This window comes from Branchiostoma belcheri, unplaced genomic scaffold (assembly GCF_001625305.1).
Source record: "Branchiostoma belcheri isolate BF01 breed outbred unplaced genomic scaffold, Haploidv18h27 scaffold272, whole genome shotgun sequence".
In the NCBI taxonomy this organism is placed as follows: Eukaryota; Metazoa; Chordata; class Leptocardii; order Amphioxiformes; family Branchiostomatidae; genus Branchiostoma; species Branchiostoma belcheri.
In genome coordinates, this window is record NW_017803879.1 from 45,794 (window position 1) to 70,304 (window position 24,511).

Genomic DNA, 24,511 nt, shown 5'->3' on the forward strand with positions numbered 1-24,511 from the left:
GTTGGATTACGGAAGTGTCAGTGTGATAATCTGACACGGTGCTACTCACCCGAACAGACGTGCGACGGCTTTGCGCATTGTTACATGTTCACGACAAGGACGCATGATTCAACAGACCTCTTGGCATGTGCTGATGACGAATTAAACTGCGGTAATGTTTCCATTTATATCAAGCAAAGAGAAGGAATATGACTATGGTCTTCGGAAATCCACTCTATTAGTCATTTATCGATAGTGGCAATACGCTATATTCTATAATTTATCATTACCCTACACTTAAAGAGAAAGTGAGGTACATGACTGTACATTCGTTTCAAGAGGGAAATATGTTATTGATTATTGTATCGAACAAGATGCAAGACAAATTTTGGTCTTCACATTACATTACATGCTTTCATCGTTTTTAGTAGTAAAGCGTTACTTCATTATTAAGATTTATGAATGAAAATACATGTTTATACCAGGCTGTTCTATTTTTAAGAATCCTTCCTTTTTTAATTGTGTTAAAATATTTTATAGACAAGTAGTGTACTTTTTCAAGTACCTTGTGTATATAAAAAAAGCATTTCAGCTATGGCTGCTTTCATCAATAAACCTTTCACTCAATCTTTAATTCACATTCAAATGAAGCGGTAACGTTACAATACATACCGTCTTGTCTTGCTATTTTAGCGCCATGTGTATTATAATCATCAAATACAGTTTGGTTTATCAAAATGGAACTGCAGCCCACAGGATGAATTGTGTGTTCTTACATACATACAGAATCAAAGTCCAAGGCATTGTTCTGCAATGTCATTATCTAAAACTGCCACCAACACATTCAATTATTCATTACTCAATATCTATGGTAATAGAAACTTTAAGAATATATCTTTTGTATCTAATACATGTCTTTCCCTATTACAGAAGCATGCAATGCCACTGGTGATTTTGATTGTATATCACCCAAAAAATGCATTGAACAGCGCCGTGTTTGCGATGGAGTTCCTGACTGTGTCTCATTCTTTCGTGGCACCTACATTCCGCCACAGGATGAAGTGAACTGTGGTAAAGAGACCTTGAATATATAATTTTTGTTCACTCGGATTAGTTAAGTTGCACACAGTTATTGTCTTATTGTGTTCTGTGGTATACCTGGTGGAAATGCATGATCGTAATTAAGTGCATTTATCATGAAGATGAAATTATTCCGAAAGACAATGCATTAAAAGAAAGAATTTGAGATAACCCACATATCAATCATTTTATGATTCGTTAATCAAAAATGACAGGTCACTGTACAGGGCTGTGGGAGGACATAAGGATACATCTTAGACTATACTTACCCTTTTGGGAACTTGATTACCCGTACGCCAAAGAAGAAGGAGTCTTATACGACTATGCCTGCAGCACAGGGGACTGCACTTCAAGTTTTTTCTTCTGTAATGATGTCAACCAGTGCAGTGACTGGGAGGACGAGCAAGGCTGTGGTGATTGTTTTCTCTCTTGTTTCGAAAAGGCAGTTGAAACGACAATGACTCATTTATACATTATCATACCAATAATATAAAAAGGCTGCAAAAATAAAATCTAGTGTTGGTCGATCTTTTTTTAAATTTCTCATGAATAATATTGAGCATCAGTTTCTCTAACGGTTTTAACTATATAATGAAAATACAATGCTTCAACAATTTAATGTGAACATGGACATACAGTATTTAATTGGCATCTGCTTAAATTCTTGGAATATTTTTCAGAGTCAGTACGGTGCCCTGGTACAAAGTGTGAGGAAACACACAAGTGCATTCCCTCCACTAATGTCTGTGATGGAGTACCGGACTGTCTGGCGTCTACAGAGGAGCAGGATTGTGGTATTGATTACAACAATGCTGGAAATTCCGTCTTTACGTACACATTTAAAGCTTGCGTAAAGCTACTCGCGAGTGAAGGAACTTTCACGCAATCTTTAATGTATGCGTCAAGAATGGATTCTGTGACGTGTAAATAGTGCTAATTACAATGCCATAGTAACTCGGCCGGTTTTATTGTATCATAACATAAGCATGGATTTAAGCAATGGCACACAAATTCTCTTACTCTGCATTACCATCAACACACATTTGTACAGTCAACTAGAATTTTTAGTTAAAGTAAGTATTAAGATATATTTGGAATTGGAATAGTGTATGGACACGTGCACGAAGTAAAGTCAAGTAGGAAAAAGTAGAATAAAAAGATATCCACACTCAATTTTGTATTTGTTAACTATCACACAGCGTCAACAAGATGTCTGGATACGATGACAGAACACGACAAATTTAAGGAAATCGGCATCGCTCAGTATTGTGATGGCACAGAAGATTGCAGGAGCGGGGCAGACGAAAGTCCGAGGAAATGTGGTAATCAAATAATCTCCAAGCAGATCAAACGGTGGCAAGGCAGGGGAGTGCCCATCAGCCACTGGGTTAAGCTACCTACCCGTGGGCCAGGGGAGTGTCCATCAGCCACCGACGAAAGATCGTCTGTGGCTAATGGACACTCCTCTCGCGAATGAATACCGCCTTGCCACCGTATTGTCTGGTTGGAAATTAGTTATCAAATTTTTTATGTACACACTTATTGGTTCTTAACTGTTCTTGATATGCTACAACATCGAGCTAAAAAAGAAATTGTAAACTAAATTATGTTTTTGTTTGTGTACAGCTATGTTTACCGAAACACATCCGTGTATCCGGTCCGATCGCTTTATTTCAAGAAACAGCTTCTGTGATAGCATACCGGATTGTGTGGATGCTTCAGACGAAGATGCCTGCATTGGTAAGCTAGTCTCATGATTTCTCAAGAACCATCTTTACCAGAAGGTAATGCTTTAGTAGCGATTATGTGTATGTATGTATGTATGTAGCATGTATATGTGTGTGGTATGTGGTTTAGCACGAAAACCCGAGAAGCCATGGATAGATTGTCATGAAACTTAGTAAGAGGGCAGGCATTGAGAAGATATTGAAATGATTACATTTGGGGCTTCAGATAGCTTAGCATTGCAGATACGTATATTCAGGTTTTTATATATCTTGATCTCTTGCCATTATGCTTCTGAGCTCTTGTGCTCGGGAAGAATTGTCATTAGTTTGCGGCCCTTAGCATATTGTTCTGGAACTGCAGGAGCGAACTGGATGACATATCGTAGTCATTTTAGTACGTAGGTAGCTTAACCCAGGATTCTTACCCAGGTTTTGATTAATGAGGAAGTGCTCCCATACAAACCAGTTTGAGTGATAAATTGACCCCATATAACGACATAAATAAATCATGAAGACGATAGGCTGTCTAGTCGTTAGGAACAAGGAAAAGGCAGTAAAATTTTAGTACATTCAAATATGTAAACTTTAAATGCATTATACACAGCTGAATTAGTTACGCGTCTGAAATATGGTTTGTAAATGGGGTGCATGCTTGCAGTCAGATAAACCAGAATAGACTAGCCAATGGCTCAGGCCAGAGCATGGCAAGCCGGTGCTGTTATTACTTTCTCTTCTGGAATAATGTTGAATCTAAACCCGCTAGAAGTAGACACGTGACCTTACTCACATCATGAGACTTTATTGATACGTGACGTCAACGATTCATCAAACGTGCCTGGGTGTTTACATCGTGTCTGTAATTTTTCAAGGTTTACGTTCGGAAGTGATTGGTCATCAATTATCCACAAGAAGCAGCCAGTGGTCGTTGAGGATTTTATCCTTGTGTACCATTTATGTTGGAATAAAGTTTAGCATTGTACTTATTACGCCCAGCAAAGATGAACTTCAGTGATAATAGTTTCCTTTGTTATGACAAGACTGTCATCGTATGATGAATATAATCAGCAGATATGATTTATGCAAATGAGTATTTTATTTGCATAATCAATGACAAACATTTGTAAATGGAGGCGGTATGATTGGTTGTAAATGTGTAACATATCCAAATATACATTTAAACCGTTGTCTATTTTGCTGGTCTATACCTGGATACAGGTATTTATTTTGTGATGGTGTTTCATTATGTTTTCCTATAGGGCGGGGAGGTTGTTTGCTGCCTTTGTCCTTACTTCTAGAGGAGTATTCAATCGAAAAGGGTGCCGGTGCAAGTGACGTCATCCACAGTAACCATGAGCTGACTCTGGTAGAATGGGTGGTTGAGGGGTTCGATGATTGGTTGCAGATTACTATGGGTGAACCTGTTCAACTCACCGGAGTAGAGTTTTCAGGTTCAAGGCTATCACATACTCTAACATTTACGTTGGAGCATGGTGTTTGGGCTGACTGTTTGACGGCGTATACGGAAGAAGACGGAGTAAAGGTATTTTAATGTCCCATTCAGAGGCATTTGTCGGGTGAAATTTGTTCAGGTGATACATGTACGTGATATCCCTGACAACTGGTACATTGATGAGTGTAAAGATCGCGGCAATTTTCCACGGAGCGTCACATATTATTAGCTTTTTTGAATTTGCTCTTTAGAAGCTAGTTAACACATTTAACTACATTCGGTTAGTTTGTACTTTCCATTAAATGCCTTTAATTAATAAATAACTATATAGATCGCTGCACAGTAAGTACAGATATTGGATGTTCAGGTGCAAAAAATGCTTGTATTGAAAGTATGATATGGAATATGCTTTCCTGGTTTAGATATTCCAAACGCTCAACAATGGTGCTGGACAAAGTAAGCATTACCTGGCCATACCGGTGCAGGCCAGGGTGGTCAGGCTTACGCCTCAATCAGACGCCTGGGTGGACAGAGCTATCTGGGAAGTAGGACTTTTGGGATGTCCTATAAAAGGTAAGATTAATATCTTACGCGGTCACAGTCAATACATGCAATATTTTTAAGTATTTTGTTGTATTTTCAAGCTGGCTGTGACAAAACCGACCACCACCAAAAATCTCAAAAGGTTTCTCCGGAACACGCCTATACCGAGTTTCTTAGCCCTTAGTGTCTAATCGTCCAACGATCGTATAGCGTATGGAATTTGTTCCTAATTGTAATTTTTGCGATTCATATATTTAGGGTCAGATACTTTGTCACATTATAAAACTGCTATTTTAAATGAGTATGAGATTTTTCATTTGTGTTTCCTTTGTTGTTAATTAACAACTACCAACACTTTTAAAAAGGACACCTGTGTTCGTAAAAGTCATTCTGAAGCAAGTTCAAACTGTCATTTCCAACAAAAGAAATCTGACTTTTCGACTGAGCAACTCCAGTCTCTGTTAAGGGATCTTTTCTGCTCCATACCTCCAAACAATATTTAGCATTGGATAAACATTTGGCGGACTGCATATCATTATGGCTTCACCACGCCACGACGTGGTGTAGTGAAACATATTGTGTTCTCTCATGTTTCTTCTCCTTCTCCTCCTACTGTCATTTCATTAAATGGATTCAATTTCATTATTTCACCAAATCTTCAACGACCAAATAACATGAAATTTGGCATGAAGGTAGAGTGAACAAATACCCCCCAGGCATTTTCTTCTTCATTTTTTTTGGATACAGGCTTTTTGGTCATTTTTTGAACAAAATCTGTACATTTGGGGTCCTGGAGACCTAGTATTGCACCCAAATCATCTGAAATTTGCTATGGGTTTGGTTTATATATCTACCAACAACACCTCATTATATCTTACGGCATACTATCGTGAATAATTTGGGACTTTTTGACTGTTTTCATGTCACAATTTACAGTATAGTAGGGGTTAATCATAGTGGCAAGCAGAGCAAGAGCCAATAGGCATGCATCTTTCCTCTATTCTTGTTGCTGATTGGCTGTTAGGATTTAATCGGGTTATCTGCATTAAGGGGGCACACCCCAGTTTATTTGGCGTCTCTATTCGAAGCTGCACACCCTCAAATCTAGCGACCGTCTCTGGCGTGGAATAATTCGGAAGGAGAATAACTGTATATGGGACGAAAGGATATCTCTTCAGCTACAAGACCAGCTGAGTTTGGTTTCTTCAACCTTTTTAAGTTTGGTTAAATCGACGGAAAAAACATTATTTTCACTCCAAAATTAATGCCCAAAATTGCGAATTTTTGCGTAGGATACTCCCATTTTCCAGCAGAAATGACTGATGCTGGCAGAAAGACCCAAGCCTTGACTATACCCGAGTAAATTATAAAGAAAATTCTAGTACTGTAATTTTCTAAACAGTCCACGGCGCGAGGGGTTGTAAATCCACCCCTACGAAGCCGCAGAGCTAGGTCTAACGGGCAGATTACACTTGGTGCGCAGGGATACCCGGAAGTAAGGTTCGGAGCCAAAAGAAATTTTCACCCCAAAATCACAATTTCTTACACTCTTCAGCCATGTTAATGTTTAATGATACTTCGTGGCAGTTTTTGAGAAATGTCACCTCAAACTTGGACCCTCAAAACCCTTTCGTCACTTTTTTTTACAACGGACTATCACGGAAGAACTGTTCGCGCAAGAACTGGGGTGTGCACCGTTAACACCTGCACTAAGCCATACCATATCGACAGTATGAACTGCATTCAAGTGGTTTGTCAAGTGTAGGTATGCGTAGGTAGGAATGCGGGGCATAAACGCTTTTTTATCTTGAAATTCCACAGTTTGCATTATGCAAATAAAAATCCCATCCAATAATGTAGGAGATAGCTATCCAACTGTTGCATTCTTAGTTATATGTCACTTCATACTATAGTTATATTAATGTAAAGCATTGTTTTCCCTTGTGTTTCCCCTTCTTTCCCTGCCATGTCGTAAAATGGATTTGGGGCCAAAAGACCTGACATTTTCAGAAGGCGTTGGAGGATTTTATTGCTGAATAGAGACTGTTGGAACACTTCACATTTTGGACTGGGGTGATTTAAGAACAATCTATTTGTGCGAGAGGGGGGGAGGCCATTTTTTTTGTATGGGGATGTGGTGAAGCCATCTGCTGCATTTTCTCCAAAGCAAAATGTCGGCCTTTCTAGTATTTATAATATTTTCTAATATTGTTAAACATTTATACTATTTTTCTTGATTTTAGACCATCGTGAAAATGACAGATCGTGTGGTAAAAGTTGGACGATGTTTGAAGAACGCTGTTATCAGAAGTTTTCCTCCCCGCTTGTGTGGCGGGCTGCGGACAGGTACTGCCAGGCTCTGGGTGGTCATCTGGCGGCCGTCAACTCGCCACGGGAGAACGGCTTTCTCCGGGGCAGCATTGGGAGTGGGTGGATCGGGATGATGCTGGATGCTGTCTTGATCAAGAATGTAAGCCAGGTATCTTCAACCAAACTTTGGTCTGTTTTTTAAAGCTCGCCGGTGCCGATTTACTGGTACAGCTGGTTTGGTGGCTTGAGTGCGATGACGATGCCTGACTCAAACAATTGGTCACCTTGGTGACTTGAATTAGACTAATGCTATATACAATACGACTGGGCTTGGATGCAGAATTACAATTCATCATAAGCTCTTTCTAACAGCGCTTACGTGTGGGAAAGAATTGCATCTATATGCATCTAGTTTCATTTGGCCAGTTGTACTGCACCAACCCCACCCCGACCCCCTCATTTCTGCTGTCTTTTATCATACAGTAATGTATCCGACATCCAAATACCCGACGTGATTCTCGTTCACTTGGAACCAGGCGTTCACTTGAAACTGCAAATATCGAATAGTATGCTATTGGCAAATACTTTTCATTGCATAACTTAATACTAGAGTTCCCCGATCTCACACCTTCGCCAAATGATGTTAATCTTTATGACTGACAAAGTTTAGATTAGATTATTCCCCCCTGATTTAAGAAATAGGAACCTAATTTTCATGAATTATATCATTTTATCATAATCTCAACCAAAAGACAGTCTTGTATTAACAAAGAATGCATTCTAGCATTTCCTAATAAATTGTGGAAATGAGGTCCTGATTTGAATAAATTATGTTTAATGATGTTCACCTCAATTTAACTTTCAAATACCACAAGTATGAAATTCCAGGCAGTTATCATTACATAATTATAAAATTTTCTTATCAATTATGCAAATTAAGTCATTATTAACATAATCAACATCTTCCTGTGTTTCTCTCGTTGTCAATTACCAATGTCACAAGCTTCAATTGTCCTATCATGGAATGCAGCTGATTTATAGAATTTCCCCATAAATTATGCAAATTACATCCATATTTGCATAATTGTCACATAATTATATTAAGCATCACGTAAGCTACCTACATATCAAAAATCACAACGATCCGTCAACCGGTTCTTGAGTTATCCTCTTTTGAATATTTTCAAGAATTTATCCCTGCAGTTCCAGAGCAAGCCGCTAGGGGGCCTAAACTCACGTCACTTCTTTCCCAGCACAAGAGCTACCTACCATCCGAATTTCATCACCATATCATGTCTAAATCATGAGATATCAAAACCGGAAGTTCAGCTGCAGTACCAAAACAAGCCGCTAGGGGGTCCAAAATCTAATCATTTTGAGGTCTCATCAAGACCTACCCACCTACCAAGTATCAAGACAATCCATCAAGGCCTTCTCAAGTTATCGTGTTTACAGACAGACAGACAGACAGACACACACACACACACACACACACATACACGAACGCCCCTGAAAACATAACCTTCTTGGCGAAGGTAATTACTTCCTTGTAACTAAACATATATGTCCTATTCATTGACGCAGTCAGTCAACTATTTTATATTCAACTTTTGACGGTACATTGATAGGAATATTGATGGAGACCCAGACGCGCCGCGGGCAGTATGTGGGGGGATTCAGGAAATGGTGTAATAAACAATTTATACAAATACAGTCACTTCAACAGTTCCAACACGAACACTGGACGTTTTCGTGAGTATGGAATTTCCGTTTTTTTCCCACCAGAATACTGTCAACTTTACTTGGAGCGACGGAAGTCCTGTGGGTGGCGCTTTCCAGGAACAAGACATTTCATTCGATGGTTTCCAGGAATACATACGGAGACTGAATGATCCCTTCTGTGCCTTTCTAGAAAATCACGGTTCGTTTTGAAATCCACGTTTATGTAATACGCATAACAAGTTTATAACCCATCTAGAATCATGCTTTGATAGTGGATTTTCTTTGTTTTTCATCCGCATATTGATGAATATCATGTTATCATATGATGTTATCAACTTAATGTTATGAAACTTCTGTAGGTCCGTGGAGTCTTCAGCCTTGCAGTCTGATTGAGAAAGAGTTCATCTGCGAGAAAGGTTTGAAATCGTCCATTGTCAACTTTTTCTAGGAAGAAAAAGGATAAATCTTTCATTTTGTCGAAGTAAGAGGATCTTTAAAAACATTACTTTCTCGCGATATGTGATCATGATTACTTGAAAGATACCACGATGTAATCGTGATATTTTGATCAGACTACACCGATCTTTTAGTTCATGGGTTCGCACGCTTCGTTTCTCCGATATAAAAAAACATTTAAGTCTCTAAATTAGCACCAAAATGCTCACATTTGTTGAAAGGAGTTCCTTGGCTTTAGAGTTGTTACAGTTTTTCCAGCTAACAGTGCAGTAGTATATGCTTAGGCCTGTTTTTTTTCTCGTCCTGACCAAGACTGTGCTCAACAGAAATATGTGCATTCATCTGACACTCCAAATGTCAATGATATTTGTTTTCTACCATTTATAGATCCGTCATCATATCGTAGCGATGAGTGTACAACCGCAGCGAACTACAACAATACTGACTTACACAACATGGAAGAATCTGACAGGGCCGAACCAAACGTACATATTCCGGACATGACAGGTATCTACAGCAACAGCGCTATCTGTTTAACGTTATGCTTTTACCTGTTCCGACCAATCCATGGCCTAGAAAAGGTTACCCTATGCGCTCGGCACGCTCATTCGATAATTATTACGTATAGGTGTTCGAAAGACGAAGGTCACGGTCACTTTGGCCCTCCTTTGTCATTTTGTTTTCTTATTCTTCTTTAGTGTGCGACAATTGCATGGCCAATAAGGCTGTGTGTGGCAACATCCGATGTGGCAGCCCTGACCAGTACCGCTGTGGACTGATCTACTCTCCCGGGTACCCAGCCGCCTTCCCTCCGTCAGTCCTCTGCCTGTGGACCATCGATGGTCCTCCTGGAAGTTTCGTCACGCTTCTGCTGCTAGACGTTGATTTGCCGGGATACTCGAATGGGGCCTGCACAAGTCGTGTGCTGCAGGTCAGGGACAGGTTCCTGGCGGTAAGGTGGAACACGATTCATGGACTTTGTCGCGGCGAGGGTGAACAGAAGCGCTACGTGTCGAGCTCGAATGACATGCAGTTGGCCATGTTGGCGACGAGCAATGATGCTTTTCTCGGCGACAGCCGCGGGTTTATGGCGACGTTTAACATCAGTACCTTCAGTTCCAGCCGCCAAGTGCAGAACCTACCTGATGATGCAGGTAAAAATACACCTTATAACTAAAAAAAAACTGGTCATATATAACGTTACCTGGTTGTCTTACTGTGACTGACAGGGAGAGAAAAATTATTATATATAGTTTTCATGATCAGTTGCCGAAGCCGTAGCCTGACTAAATCTGCGCTCCTAGCGGCCGGCCCGGTATTACACCAGCCGCCCCAGGCTAGGTGCTTCCGGGTCCAGAAACTTCTCTCTCCAATCCAATTTATCCATCATGACATTCGCCAGATATTCCTGATGTAGTCCTACATCGATATCATCCGCCAGTTGGTCTATGTCCGGCGGTAGACCATGACCAGGGTTAGCATTTCATTGTTCTGGTTCCCACTGGACCAGTTTCTAGTTTTCAACATTTTCTGTTTTGCTTCACATCCTATAGGAATCGTGTGCCCGTGTGGCTGGCACTTGTTCCGCCGGAACTGTTTTCAGACCTTCCGACATACTTCGCCTGTGACCTGGGAGGAGTCGGACGCCAAGTGCCGAGAATTTGGTGCCAACTTAACCAGCGTGGCTGACCAGGCGGAAATGGAATTCCTCCACATTCTTTTGGTCACAAACGTGGTCATCAAACGCATCACTGATCCGATGCTTTTCATCGGTATGACACGAAATATCTTTATCAAATCTTTCTTTATTTGCATGTTTATGCCAATGTTGCAAAATGCACAACGATAATACTACTGCATATTGAGTAATAGTTAACAGCACGAGGCAAAAGTCATAGGTAGCCTATAAAGTACAGTCTATCTAATCTAAGTTGTCAAGATTTCTTCTTTCCTTTTTAAACAATGACAATGAAGTTTATTGCATATTCATGCTCCAGTGTGGCAAATTGACTCTTAAACATTTAAACAGTAGGAGATGATGAACCTGATGTAGAGTATGGACCACTAATAGATTATGAACCTTTGCATATACTATGCAGAGTAAAGGATGTGTGAAATTTCATTCTCAGATGAAAAGAGAATACATATGAAAAACATAAAACTAAAGATTAACTTTCATATTTACAAATATCTACAAATATTGAATGACGGGTGATATTTTTTACACTCAAAAGGTCTGCACGATGTTTCTCAAAACCGATCCTTCGTCTGGACCGATGGCACTCCGGTCACGTACACGGACTGGTGAGTGTCTCCTGTTAACCAGGAACAAATCAAGCAGTGAATTGTGATTATTCACATTACATCTGCTTTTAAAGGCATCCAATGCAACTTCAGAGCTGTAAAACTGTATTTTTTATTCATATTCATACAAAAATAAACAGACATAAATAAAGCCTCCCAAACGTTCCATTCAAATGAATACAAAATAAATTAATAAGAAAATCAGACAAAACAAAAACTCAAGCCTTTTAAGGCTAGCCCCCACTTGCCCCGATGTTTCTGCAGTTTCCCCCTCCGAGACGCAATGAGATGTTCCAACTTGTGATAAAAGAATACTAACTTTATGAAGGACTGGGAATTTAACCTTTTTCATGCTCGCGACTGAAATCTAAAGAGTTTTCCTAGCAAAAATATAATATTTTTTAATGGTAATTCATTGGTGGATAAGTCTCCCAAAATGACTGTAAAAGAGGGTATTTGAAGATCTAACGCAATTTTCCTGAGTTAACCAATCTTGCACTTCCCTTAAAAAAGCGACAACATGAATATAGTTATAGAAAACATGAACATAACTTTCTACTTCACTGTTACAAAATGAACATAAATCAGATTCGACCAAATTCCAAATTCGAAGCATTTTGTTACAAGGTAAATATTATACAACAAATGATATTGAAAATATATTTTAAGATATTTTCAATATCGTTGTATAAATATTTAAAAGCTAGGATCAATTGTCGTTTTGATAAGGCTTATCAACACTGTTTGCCATGGTATAGGTGTATCAAAGTAATCTAACCAGGATAATCTAATTTTTGTGCTACTATTGCTTTATTCATAGATAAAAGAAGGAACTTATAGATGGCTTTGTTAAACTTAACTTTTCTTAACCAATTATAATTCTTTTGAACCCGTGCTAAACGTTTTGATTCGATGGAATAGAGGCAGTAAGCTGATGATATCTTAATTCATTACAAGTATCTGTGAACACTAAACAAAAGTCGTGGAAACGCATCAGGTGTCCCTCTTCTGATAATAAATCATTGATGAAAATAATTTGATAATCTGATGTCGCACACTAGCTGGCGTTTCGGGTTCTGTATATTGAAATTTATAGCAGCTAATGCCTCCGAAGCAGCTAATGCCTCCGAAGTAGAGTCTTTTAAATTAAGAGAAGTCACTGAAGTCAGTTGAAGGAAGCGTAGTAACTGCAGACTTAAACCTCTTATCATCTTGATAGAGGTGATATCACAACTATCATCTTGGATGAAAACCATTCAAAGTGAAAATATAATTTCGGAATCCACGAAGGTTTTAAAGTCTGATCAAATACTCGTAAATTAATCAAATTTAACCCACCATTCTCCGTTGAATTATAAAGTACTTTCCTGGCCACTGATTCTTAACCATCTTCCTAAAAAAACAGAAAATCTGTTTTTTTAAAGCTTTTTAACAATTGAATCGTTTGAAGACGGTAAGGTCTGAAATACGATGGTAAATCATGGGGCTACTGAAGTATTAACTACAGTTATTTTGCCATACAGCGATAATGTCTTACCTTTCCATGGGCGTAATATTCGATCTATCCTATCTAATTTCGGGTCGATATTTGCTTCAACAATGGAATTCATATCAACAGGAATGTGAACACCTCTCCAGCTACCCACTGTACCAGTGCATGTGTACCATCCAAATTTCGAAAACTTTAAGGAACTGATTCGTAAAATCTTGCATTTTTCTGCATTTAGCTCAAGTCCTGAAATAGTTGAAAAGTTGTCCATATCGGTTAACAAAGCGTAAAATGATTCTAGATTTGGTGTCATGAGAGCATTAGCATCGTCTGCGTATTATAACACTTTGGTGGATTTTTTATACACCTGTAACCCTCTAATAGACTGATTGGATCGCACCTTTATCGCAAGAACTTCAGCAGCTAGAATGAACAAATATAGGGATAAGGAACAGCCTTGACGAACACCGCGACTTATCCCTTTAACGGCTGTATAAAACCTTTACTCATGCTATCAATTCTGGACCAAATCTAAAAAATTCTCAACACCTGAACAAGAAATCCCACCTTGAAGTATCAAAAGCTTTTCTAAAATCAGCTGTGAATATTAATCCCGGTTTATATTTTTAATCGTAGTAATCTATAGTGTCGATCAGTCTCCTTATGTTTTCCCTATGTACCTATTCTTAATAAAATCGGTTTGGTCTTGATCAATGATATCTGCAATAACGTGTTCAAAATTGGATTTTTAAAGTAATTTTTAGTCATCGTTCTGAGGTAGTAAGTTGACCATATCCAATAGCACACTGATACCCTTTGAAGCAAAAATGCGATGTCACTGACTCTGAAATTGGTTCCTTGTTTCATATTCTAGGCTCGGTAACCCTTTCTAGCTGTCCATGGCATAACATAAGTTGTGTCCAAAATAAATAGGCCTCCTTGCGTGGCTTGTATTTCAAACAATAGTATGGAATGATAACAAAAACGTAGTAAGAAATGGCAGTAACATATATATCAAAATATCAGAGATTTTCGCATTCAGAATATATTTTTTTGTTTTACCGCCCTAAAAATGCAGTGGAAGTTTAAACCTGTCGCCTCGTTAAAGACATCAGAAAATCTTACACACTAATATCGTTTTAGAAAGACGTGCATATAATCTTGCTTCGTACACATGTAACGTTTACATGTACACATCTTTGCCCTGGTAAAAGGTGTATTTAGGTGCATTTATAAATACATAACCAGCATTGCCCTGTGTACCATAAATACAGTATTGTAACAGTTCTTTCCAACACATCTGAGGTCACCCATGGATATCAGAACCGGGTTCCCACAACCGGACGGCGCCAAGATCAACTTCTGCGTTGCCATAGTGATGAAGAACGTCTGGGGAACTGACCAATGGTACGACGTCGCCTGCGATGACCGAGCCACGAGGTCCTACATCTGCAAGCAGGCGGCAAACCGAGTCAACCGTCCGGGAGATAATACCTAAATGCCCTGTCAGACATTCACGAATTTGCCCTCCCGAATCAGCACGTCGGCAGAACGTACTGCGCCTGCGCAGAACCCTACATTTTCACGCTTTTCGGTGGATTTTTAGTCAACGTTGCATTGGAATTTTGCCTGTTGCAGAGGATATCTTTTCCAACATAACATTTGGAAACTACAGACGAGATGTTAACCTTATATGCAAGAATACGACCTTATATGAGACGTTCTGCAGAAGTGCTATGTATAATACACTACGGGTTTCGAGCAGGTGCAGTACGTTCTGCCGACGTCCTTCCCGAACCCCACCCCAAACATACTTAGAATTTCAGTTCAGTTCATCCTTCTGCTGACACCATGTACTGTCTTCACAAGTTCCTGTCCTGCATGGCCGAGGACAGTTCAACACTGCCCAGACCTTCAGAGTTAAAGAAGGGCGACGTTCTGGGGTTCATCGTGAGGTTTGGACATGGTTAACTGGTATTGGGCCGAAAGTTGGGAAAACCCCAAGCAACTAGAATCAGGAGTAGGTTGGCAGTTTTCAGGGTGTGTTCGGGGTCATATTTGACTCAAATTTAACTCAAATTCATTTAGATTTGTAAATAAAGGTAGGCATGGCCTAATGCTGACTGCTCTCGAATGTCAGTCGAACGTGGTCGGCTGGTGTTCGGGTGCAAGGTCAGAATGTGTGACATGAATGTGTGGCGTTAACTTGGCTGCCGTTTATGCTTATTTCTTGGTGACCTTTCTAATGCAGAGATTTGGTTCACTTATTATGGCTCTGTTATTTAACCAAGTTTAAGGATTCACATCACAATAAGGGCAGGGAGGTTCAATCATCTTGTCATAGGGTACAGTGTTTGCAAAAATATCATTTAGACTTTAAATGCGATACTCAGATTTTCTTAGACTTCCTTCTAGACTTACACTAAGACATTATAACAATTTTAATGTGCTAAGAGTATTGGGCATCCTTCAACAATCTTGAGAATTAAGGTCCCTTTATATGTGATATTATATAATGTGTACAGAGATTGGCCTTATTGAAGGCTAGAATCATTTGCATGGGGCCTCAATAGTAATATCATGATATATACAGAGACAGCAAGAGATATGTTCATGTTTCTGGATATAGAGATAGGGGTAAATAGCTACAGAGGGACTATTTACGCTATAGTATTTAGGTAAGTTTATTGATGTTACAGCGCATTACAACAATCTATGCATCTCATTAGTTTCTTACCGTTTCTGTTCGATGAAGTTGGGTTTTTGTCGTATTTTCGACTCGGGAAAATGTCTTCAATGCGTCATTAAAATTTCGGATGTTTCCTTGTGCTCATTAATTATTTCCCAAATGTATTCCACGTGCTCAGCTTTAGTACTAGCCTTTAATTCTTTCAAGTTGGCATTTTTTATGAAAACAAGGGAGGCCCTTCAATGAGCGAAACAATTTTGCCAAATATGCTTAAATTTCACAGGACAAAACCGGGATAATTAATTTGAGAACATAATGGAATGCCACGTTGTTATACGAGTACTACGTTATAGCTAAAACTGAACACAATCCAACAAATGTACGTTTGAAACTACATTCTGCATCATCTTAGAGATGCAAAATTTCCGTGACTGTTAAAGAATCTTTCCCTCCGCGCTCCTCTTTAGCTTGGAATCAAGCTGCAGCTGACTCGAATGTGCGACTGGCGCCATCAATTATTGATGAAGGTCAACATAATATGCCTTTGACTATAGTTATAGTGATATCGAAGGGCGGTTATACCGGCTATACTGATACAGATATGAAACTTTATTGCATATTTCCTGTCCAGATGGACTAAATGCACATGTGACCGTATGTGGTATAGGGCATGTTAGACATTATATAGTTATAATAACAGTTTTAAGTTTGTTGTAGTTTTCATATACATGGAGATTTATATATATATTTGTATAAGAGCTTACCATAAATTTTAAAACGCGTCAAGCTTCGCGATCGTCAGAGCCCGTCGACCGTTTCTAAACCTACCAACCATCATGAGATCGCCCTCTTGGGCCTTCGTTGACGATTTGAATCTCATTGAATCAAGACGCACTTCTGAACCACCCAGACTACAGCACGATCTGGACGAACTGTCCACCTGTCCTAAGTGCAAAGCTATGCACATCTGCTTTGCCCGCAACCCCCGCACCACCGCCCCCTCTATCCATTAACGGACACGTGCTTGAGGTGGTGCCCATTGCAAAGTGCTTGGGAGTCACATTTCAAGTCAACCTGGGATGGGACAGTCAAGTCAGAGAAATGACACGTAAGGGGAACCAGCGCTTGTACTTGTTGGGCCGACTACGTCAGTTTAATCTACGGGTGGAGGATCTGCTTACGGTCTACAATTCGTTTGTTCGTCCGGTGGTTGAGTATGCCGCCCCGGTATGGCATGGGGGGTTAACACGTGACCAACGGAAAAAGATAGAGAACATACGTATATACAGAGGCGAGCGGCAAAGATAATGCTGAGAAGAAACTACCACGGGTATTCGTCAGCCTGCGAAGTGCTGCACTTACAAACACTTGATGACAGACGTTACACTCTCTGTCTGAAGTTTGCTAAGAAACTGCTCAACTCAGAAGAGTACCGTGGTTGGCTGCCCGAACTCAGAGGTGACGTCAGCGGTAGGGTAACAAGACAAAGAAACCAACTAGACCGATTGCCAGTACACACAGAGCGGTATAGAAACAGTCCTATCCCATTCTTAACTAGTCTGTTAAACAACAGCGTGTAGAAGAACCCTTCAATCCTTTATGTATTTGATTTTACTTGTTGTGACTAAGATGTATGTGACTGTGACCAGAATACCGTTACTGATTTTACTGCCTTAAGTTTTATTACTATAGATTTTAACTAATTGTATGTGATGATAATGGTTTTAGACAATAATACTAAGTTTTTTATCTTTGTATATGTACGAACACACAATTCAGCCCTGTGGGCTGCCAGCTGTTCAGCTGAAATAAACCAATTATAAACCAATTATAAACCGTGACTGTAAAATTTTCAAACGCGAACTAGGATCTAATACAGCCCTTTCCGCAATAAGACAGCTGAATGTTTCAGGACACATGGGGGTTAAAATCATCTTTATTTCAATATACAAATATATACAAGATGACTCGTTGAAGTACACCTAGGCCAGCCCTTTATCTCATTATAATTAAGGGGAGGGCGCAAGGTAAGTAAAATGTAACAAGTAAATGTGTGCATCGGACATTAAACTTTTCGATTAAAATTGTTTTCTACACATACATTTCATTTATACGTATACTTACAAAAATGTGTTATAGATCTTAAAGATTAAAAGAAAATAATCAAGCCTGTTGCATCAAATTTATCTTTTACAAGAGAATAGCCCTGAGGTACTTTCCCAACCCTGTGTGTTTCTAGCGCAATATATGGCATGAGATGCACAAAGTGCGCACTTCCCCAGTCTACTTTTAAGATGTCTGACTTCACGGTCCTTATGACTGACTAGGCAGAGTGACTTCAGCTTCGCAGTGTTCTCACTGTTAATCCATCCTCTACTTCCAACTTCAACTGTAACGAGTGTAGGTCTGTACCCACTATGACCCATAACTATGTCCCAAGAATGCTTTCGGCAGTTTGCGATCGTATAAAGATCGTGCGAGGATCGTAAGACAAATGATCCATGACTTTAACCAGGCCTCGAAATTAACTTTTCTTCCTATTGTCCCAGCACTGTCTCAAAAATAAGTTTCAACTGTCCCGAAGTGAGGATGAACTGTTCCAACCTGTTTTTTGTTGGCAGTATTGTATGACTATAACTTGAGGTCAACTTTATTTTGCTTATGTTCACTCCCAGGTGCACTATAATTGCAGAGTAGACGAGAAATTCGGGGGGACTTTCCCGGAGCCAAAAACTGCAACGTGTGCCTGATAATCAAAAGAAGGGCTGACATTCTGATGTTGATTATTTTTCTATTGTCACAAAAATGTCCGAAAGTGTCTTTTTAGTCGTTCCAGCCTAAATGTTAGTGGTCAGTGGCCACTGGACCGCCTTTAATTTCAAGCCCTGCCTTAACAGGTCATCTCCATCCAAAATCACCCAACCCGAACCTACCCACTCCGAGCAGGTATTCCAATCCTGTTGTCATAACTTTTTTATATGCCAACATTTCATGACTAGACAGGGTGACGGCACACTTAAGTTATATCAACTTATTTTATGCCACCACCAACGCAGAGGACGAATACAGGAAAATACATTTTCACTTGATTGAAGTGAGGAAAGCCGTGTAAAGTACACAAGGGCACTTGTGCCTTTCCCAAAGGCACAAGATTGGTGACATGTCAAGACTCGAACTCGGGACCTCTTGGTTCCGAGTCGAGCACTCTGTCGTTACGCCATGCGACCCCACCATCTCTATACACCATCTCTGGTGTTGTCATAACTCTAACCCCCTCTAACCCCACACAGGGACGAGTTACCTGCCTTTTCATACCGATCGTTAACCAGAAACAACTACAAACAACCCGGTCCTTGAAAACTCTGTGGACGACGCTTGTGCCTTTGTTCGAATTCGTATAACCGGTAAACTGACTTAAAGGCATCCCATCCATTGAAAGGCCATGTTGTGGACATTTTTTAATGTAGTAAGTTGATTCAAGCCTATCACATAGCATACTGATATTTGTGAAGCAAAAATGTGATGATACTGATGAAAAACGGTTGGTTGTTTTGTATCGTAGGCTCGATATATAGTAATTTTTGGGTGGTATCCAAAAATAAATATTTTGAGTCTATTTCAAACTCTTAAAGTATGAAATATTGACAATATGCTACGAAATGGTAGTAAATGTCAATACTAGAAAGATTGCCTTTTCCAGAATATTTTTGGCCGAATTTGGTGTTTTGTAAAATGTTCTGATTATATGACATGGGTTCTCAAGCTTGGGTTGCATGTAAAGATTGTTACACAACGAAAAAACAAGCAAATCAAATCTACCTCTAAGCCCCTACGAGTTTCAAATACACTATAAACCACAGAAAATAAGCTTCCCCACTTCATCAAGACGAAGCAGTGTATACAACTAAAGCCCGACTTATGTTGTAATGAGGGTTGTGGTTTAAGGTAAGTATTGTTACGCCGGATATGGTTAGTTTTACAAAGCCGTGGTGTTAGGTGTTGTCGTGCTGGGGGGATGAGTGGTAAGGCAGGTACCAGCATGACTTCCTGTCATCGTCCTTCAGCGAAGGCCACACCAGGTAATTTTTGAGGTCGTGTGGCGTAACGGCAAAGTGCTCGACTCTGAACCAAGAGGTCCCGGGTTCGAGTCCTGACATGCCACAGATCTTGTGCCCTTGTGAAAGGCACTTTACATGACTTTCCTCACTTAACTAAAGTAAAAATGAGTCCTGTCCTGTCCTGTATTTGTCCTCTGTGTTGGTGGATGCATAAAATAAGTTGATAGAACTTGAGTGAGTCGTCACCATGTCTAGTCATGAAATGTTAGAATAAAAAAAAAAATACATGTAAAACTACATGTACGTTTCTTTATCTCTTTACCTAGCTAAAGCTCGTTGCTATCTGCATACAGGCATAAATATAAATTTCTAACTGACGGATTTCAGTCTCGCGTGTTTTACGTGATTTCTCGCTTGACTTCCTTTCACAAATAAACTGGAGATAATCCCCCCCTCTGTTGTGCTTTCTTGCAGTATTTACATCACAATAGTCTACACAAAAAGTCAACATGTCATCGTCCTACAGCGCGCTGTGTGTAGTTCGTACGCAGTTTTTTTATTTATTGGTTTGGCTGGTACAAAACAGCCAGGGCAGCCCAACTAGCTTGAAGCTATTATTAAGGGCATGCCCTGGGAAAAAATGTGGTTAAATACATACATGTGACATAAATTCTTAAAAACGTCTTAGTTACATAGAGTCAACAAATTATGGTCATTAATATATACAGATTACATATAATACAATAAAATTATTACACACCGTAAGATTGGTGAAAGTAGAATACATGTGTGTACTGTCTTATACAGAAAACTGGTCTCCAAGGGAGAGCCATACTTTAGCTATAGCTAAAGCTGTCCGTGTGTCCTGTGGAAGAGAGGTCCACAGTTGGACGGACCTGTAGAAGAAGGTTTTTTGTGTTCTGACACTTTTGGGGGCTTGCGAAGAAAAGTTATTTGCGTTTGTAAGGGAATACCTAGATTCAATGGCAGATTGTACTACACATTGTCCTGTCGGGCTGCTGTCCTACGAATGTCCCCATTTCTGTGTGGCTAACCTCCAGCTCGTACGACCACTGACCGGAGCCTATAAGACAACACTCTTGTCGCAACAGTAATGCAACTTGAAATGTCACGTGGTCAAGAAATGTCACTGGACAAAGCGGCGGCTTTCAACGCGATATCGTCTGTCCTTGAATCCACAAGTAGCTTCACACGCCACCTTTTCCCTGTGATCCTTACGATTACTGGTCTTAAGTATCTTCTGGTCTCAAGTATCTTGAGTTCATAGTCTTAGGAGGCCGACGAAATGCCTATAAGACTTCTCATTTTCAACTTTTTGACACTCGTTTAAGACTTAATCATAACATAAGAAACTAAGAAAAACCTTCTTTCATAGAGATATTAATCTGTTTAAGTTTTCGTTTTTTACAAAAGTCGTTTGGTGTAAAAGTTTTGTCAAGGTATTACCTACAACTACTTGAGAAACATTGAATTATGCATGAGAAACTAAAAATATAACTCCTTACGCGTGTGTTAAAAAAACTGGGAACACCTTACTACAACACTACAAGTCAACGTGTCGGTACAGTATTCATGCACGTCAGAATTGGGTGTGTTCTTGTCTTGTGTTGTGTCTTTTTGTGTTTTTCCTTCTGATCTAGTCTCCTGTGCAGGCTTTCTAGCGGACAGCGTTTATTATTCTTTTTACAAGCGCACTTTTTTTCAGGTGGGTGGATACAATTGCCTTCACTTATTTGAATTTATTGAATATTTGGACATACGTTTTGCCTTAAAAAGTTAGAAATTACAAAACAAATTAAGTATTTTCATGCAACCTTTAGGTCGGTTTGGCGAGTTATACCACGGACCTATCTCCAGCTGGTTTCCCTGTATCCGCTGACTTCCTGTATTACGCTCAGTCCTGGTTGGCGGCCCCAAACGCTCTCGGCGCCGAAGGGATAGCGCTGACCTCACGGCGGCCTGCTTACCAGGCTAAGCCTGCACAGGAGGCTACAACTGAACCAAGCTTCCGTTCGACACTGTGACATACCCGCACCTGTAATTTGACCCCCAATTTCCATACCCAACCAAGCATAACCCACTCTTTAAATATACCCGCCCAACCTACGTGTTAGTAGTAGTGGTGTCACGCGAAAAGACGCATCATGACTACCGTAGCGCGGTCACTCCTTCTGGCGGCGGTGCTCGCTCTCAGCCCCGCCGCCCAGGCTAGCGAGGCATCGGTGGTTCTCGACTTCGAGAAGAAGCTTGACAAACCAGTGGAAGTGGTAGAAATGCTGGAGGAAGAAGCGGCGAAGAAGAAGAAAGAAGAAGATATTCTCAGGGAAAATTCCGTCTTGGATCAAGACTGGTCGGAACACATTGTGGAGAAAGCAATAATGAAGGTACGTACCAGTTTGGTCTAAATCATGAACCCTTTGAAAACTATTTCAGTGACTGTGTGATTTCGCCTGATAGACAGGTACATGTACCATATGTTGATCCAGATTACTTAGTTACCATCGTATGCAATAGAAAGGTATTTTCTACAGGATGTAACAAATGCTTTGTTTGCTATTCCCACGTTCATAACACCGCTTCCTCTGTATCGTAACTTTTTCCAAGAACGTTCAAGTTGAGTGAGCAACAATATGCCGCGACTCGAACTTTGAACCAGCCTGGGTGTCATTCGTTTTGCATTGTAAACGGCGCTCCTTACACTCACTAAGTCGTTTATTTCTCGGGTTAAGAAAAAGCGGCTGGCTCCCAGGCAAACTCAAGTCTGCAGGCACACTGGACTCTCTATGGCCGGTGTCACAGTGATCTCGCCCCCAGCGACTTCGCCCTCCAGTGGGGGTGAGATCGCTAGCGATTCGCCCCGCCTCCGTAGATCTCGCCCCCCCTCTCGCCCCTTAGTTAGTCTACTCTTTTACACCGTACCACAGGTATGGTAGGTACACAGATATATGTATGCCCTTGGGAAAGGCACCTTACACTACTTTCCTCACTTCAAGTTCTAGGCTTGTCTTCTTAATTTTGTCCTCTGCGTAGGTGGTGACATAAAATAAGTTGGAAAAAAGTGTGCCGTCAGCATGCGTCTCTAACCCCCTGACCACCCACTGTGTTATTCGTAACATTCAGGAATACTGAGGTACTCCAGGTTATGTTTGGAATGTTTCTGGTAGTATAGTAGCCTGGTATCCAGTCTATCGCGGTTGGATCGGGGCTGCAGGGGCTCTTCTCCGCCCGCCTCAGCTAGGTTCTCCCGGTAGCTTGCAAGACGGGAGATTGATTAGCCCACCACGATCAACTCCCGGCGTGTGAAACTTACAAGCGTAACTCCTACCGGGCGGTCTGCTGAGCTGGACGGGGGAAAACTATCAGAGCCCCGAAGACAGCCTGCCCCAACCACGATAGACTGGATACCAGGCTTGTACGACTATGAAGACGTCACAAACCGGTTTCTACCCTCTGTCTGGTGTTCACGGTTGTCTTGTAACACACAATGCGAGATAAACTACCGCAAATCCTTAGATATTACTCTCCAAACAAAGGTTTAGGCTTTGGCTTATTTTTGACGTCTTGTAGGCATTTTTATCAGGTTTTCCTTTTTAAAATCAACCTTTTTTTGCCAGGCAAACTTTACGGTGGCGTGTTGGATACTGTATATTTGATTTAAATTGTTTATTGCAAATTCATGCCCGATGGCTAGTTACAAGTACAGAGGCAACATTTGGTATAATAACAGGCAATTAATACACAGAGAACTACTGATAACTCATGAACATTACTAGGTTTGGCTTCTTTTTTTAATACAGAGGAAGACAAAAGATCCCACTTTTTCTTTAATCTGTGGCTTTTCGGTTGTTTTTTCGGAAAGTATATTTAATACTCCCCGGCCGATTTGATACTGCCATTGATACCGTCTTGTAGCCACAGAAAGATCTGTGGGATTATTCAATATCACAACAGTCGAGTGTCACCTAAGCACGTGCCTTATCTGGACAATCTAGAAAAAGCTCTCTTTGGTTTTACCACAATATCCTAAGGCCATGTTGGTTTGATTAAATGGATGACATCGCCGGGAACCTGATGCGAGCGTGCGAATAAAAAGAAGTTTGCCCCCCCCCCCCAAAAAAAAAACACTTTCCTTCATTATGGAATCTAGGTGGTTGTGAAGGTTGAACAAATGACACAAACACACAGAGTAATATTAGTGAATAATAGACTCTTCATTTTTATTCCTTCACATTTTCTTCTTGTCCTTTGGAATGGATTTTGGCATTCTGAGACGTAAGTATCGCTTTCCAGTATTTTTTCCAATTTACGGTATATATTTTCTCATTTCGGAACTGTTTTGTACGATTCACAGTAGGGTTGAAAAATTATTTTTTGGAAACGGACGAAAATCCTTGCGCGCGGGGATGTCATCCATACAATCAAATCAACATGGCCGTAGGGAAAAATTTGTTTGGTGAGTCAGACTACATTATAGGTGGAGAGGATGTCTGTGTCACGACAGGACTTTGTAGTGTAAACAAAACTCATGAGGAGTAAGATGGGTCAAGGTCAAATAGACGTACTTCATACAAACAATCAGTAGAAGTTTCATTCTACATCGATCTTACTTATAGGTAAACCAGAACAGAAGACTCTATCTTAATACGGATACTTCGATGAACATATTCTGTTGGTGGATCTCGG

The 24,511-nt window shown here is 40.3% G+C and overlaps 2 protein-coding genes across 2 annotated transcripts in view; both read left to right on the forward strand.

Annotated features, from left to right (window-relative positions):
• LOC109472400 overlaps nt 1-14,558 on the forward strand; it is a 47,614-nt gene extending 33,056 nt beyond the window's left edge. Inside the window, exons 15-25 of the mRNA XM_019772171.1 lie at nt 913-1,011; nt 1,740-1,853; nt 2,259-2,381; nt 4,043-4,326; nt 4,659-4,809; nt 7,023-7,258; nt 8,875-9,010; nt 9,966-10,421; nt 10,821-11,039; nt 11,502-11,571; nt 14,366-14,558. Of these exons, the coding sequence (XP_019627730.1) occupies nt 913-1,011; nt 1,740-1,853; nt 2,259-2,381; nt 4,043-4,326; nt 4,659-4,809; nt 7,023-7,258; nt 8,875-9,010; nt 9,966-10,421; nt 10,821-11,039; nt 11,502-11,571; nt 14,366-14,558 (2,081 nt within the window). The remainder of the gene's footprint in view (nt 1-912; nt 1,012-1,739; nt 1,854-2,258; nt 2,382-4,042; nt 4,327-4,658; nt 4,810-7,022; nt 7,259-8,874; nt 9,011-9,965; nt 10,422-10,820; nt 11,040-11,501; nt 11,572-14,365) is intronic.
• A 7,378-nt stretch (nt 14,559-21,936) lies between these two features.
• Nucleotides 21,937-24,511, forward strand: part of LOC109472407 (transmembrane protein 2-like) — a 34,633-nt gene continuing 32,058 nt past the window's right edge. Inside the window, exon 1 of the mRNA XM_019772176.1 lies at nt 21,937-22,212. Coding sequence (XP_019627735.1) covers nt 21,973-22,212 — 240 coding nt within the window. The 5' untranslated portion in view covers nt 21,937-21,972. The remainder of the gene's footprint in view (nt 22,213-24,511) is intronic.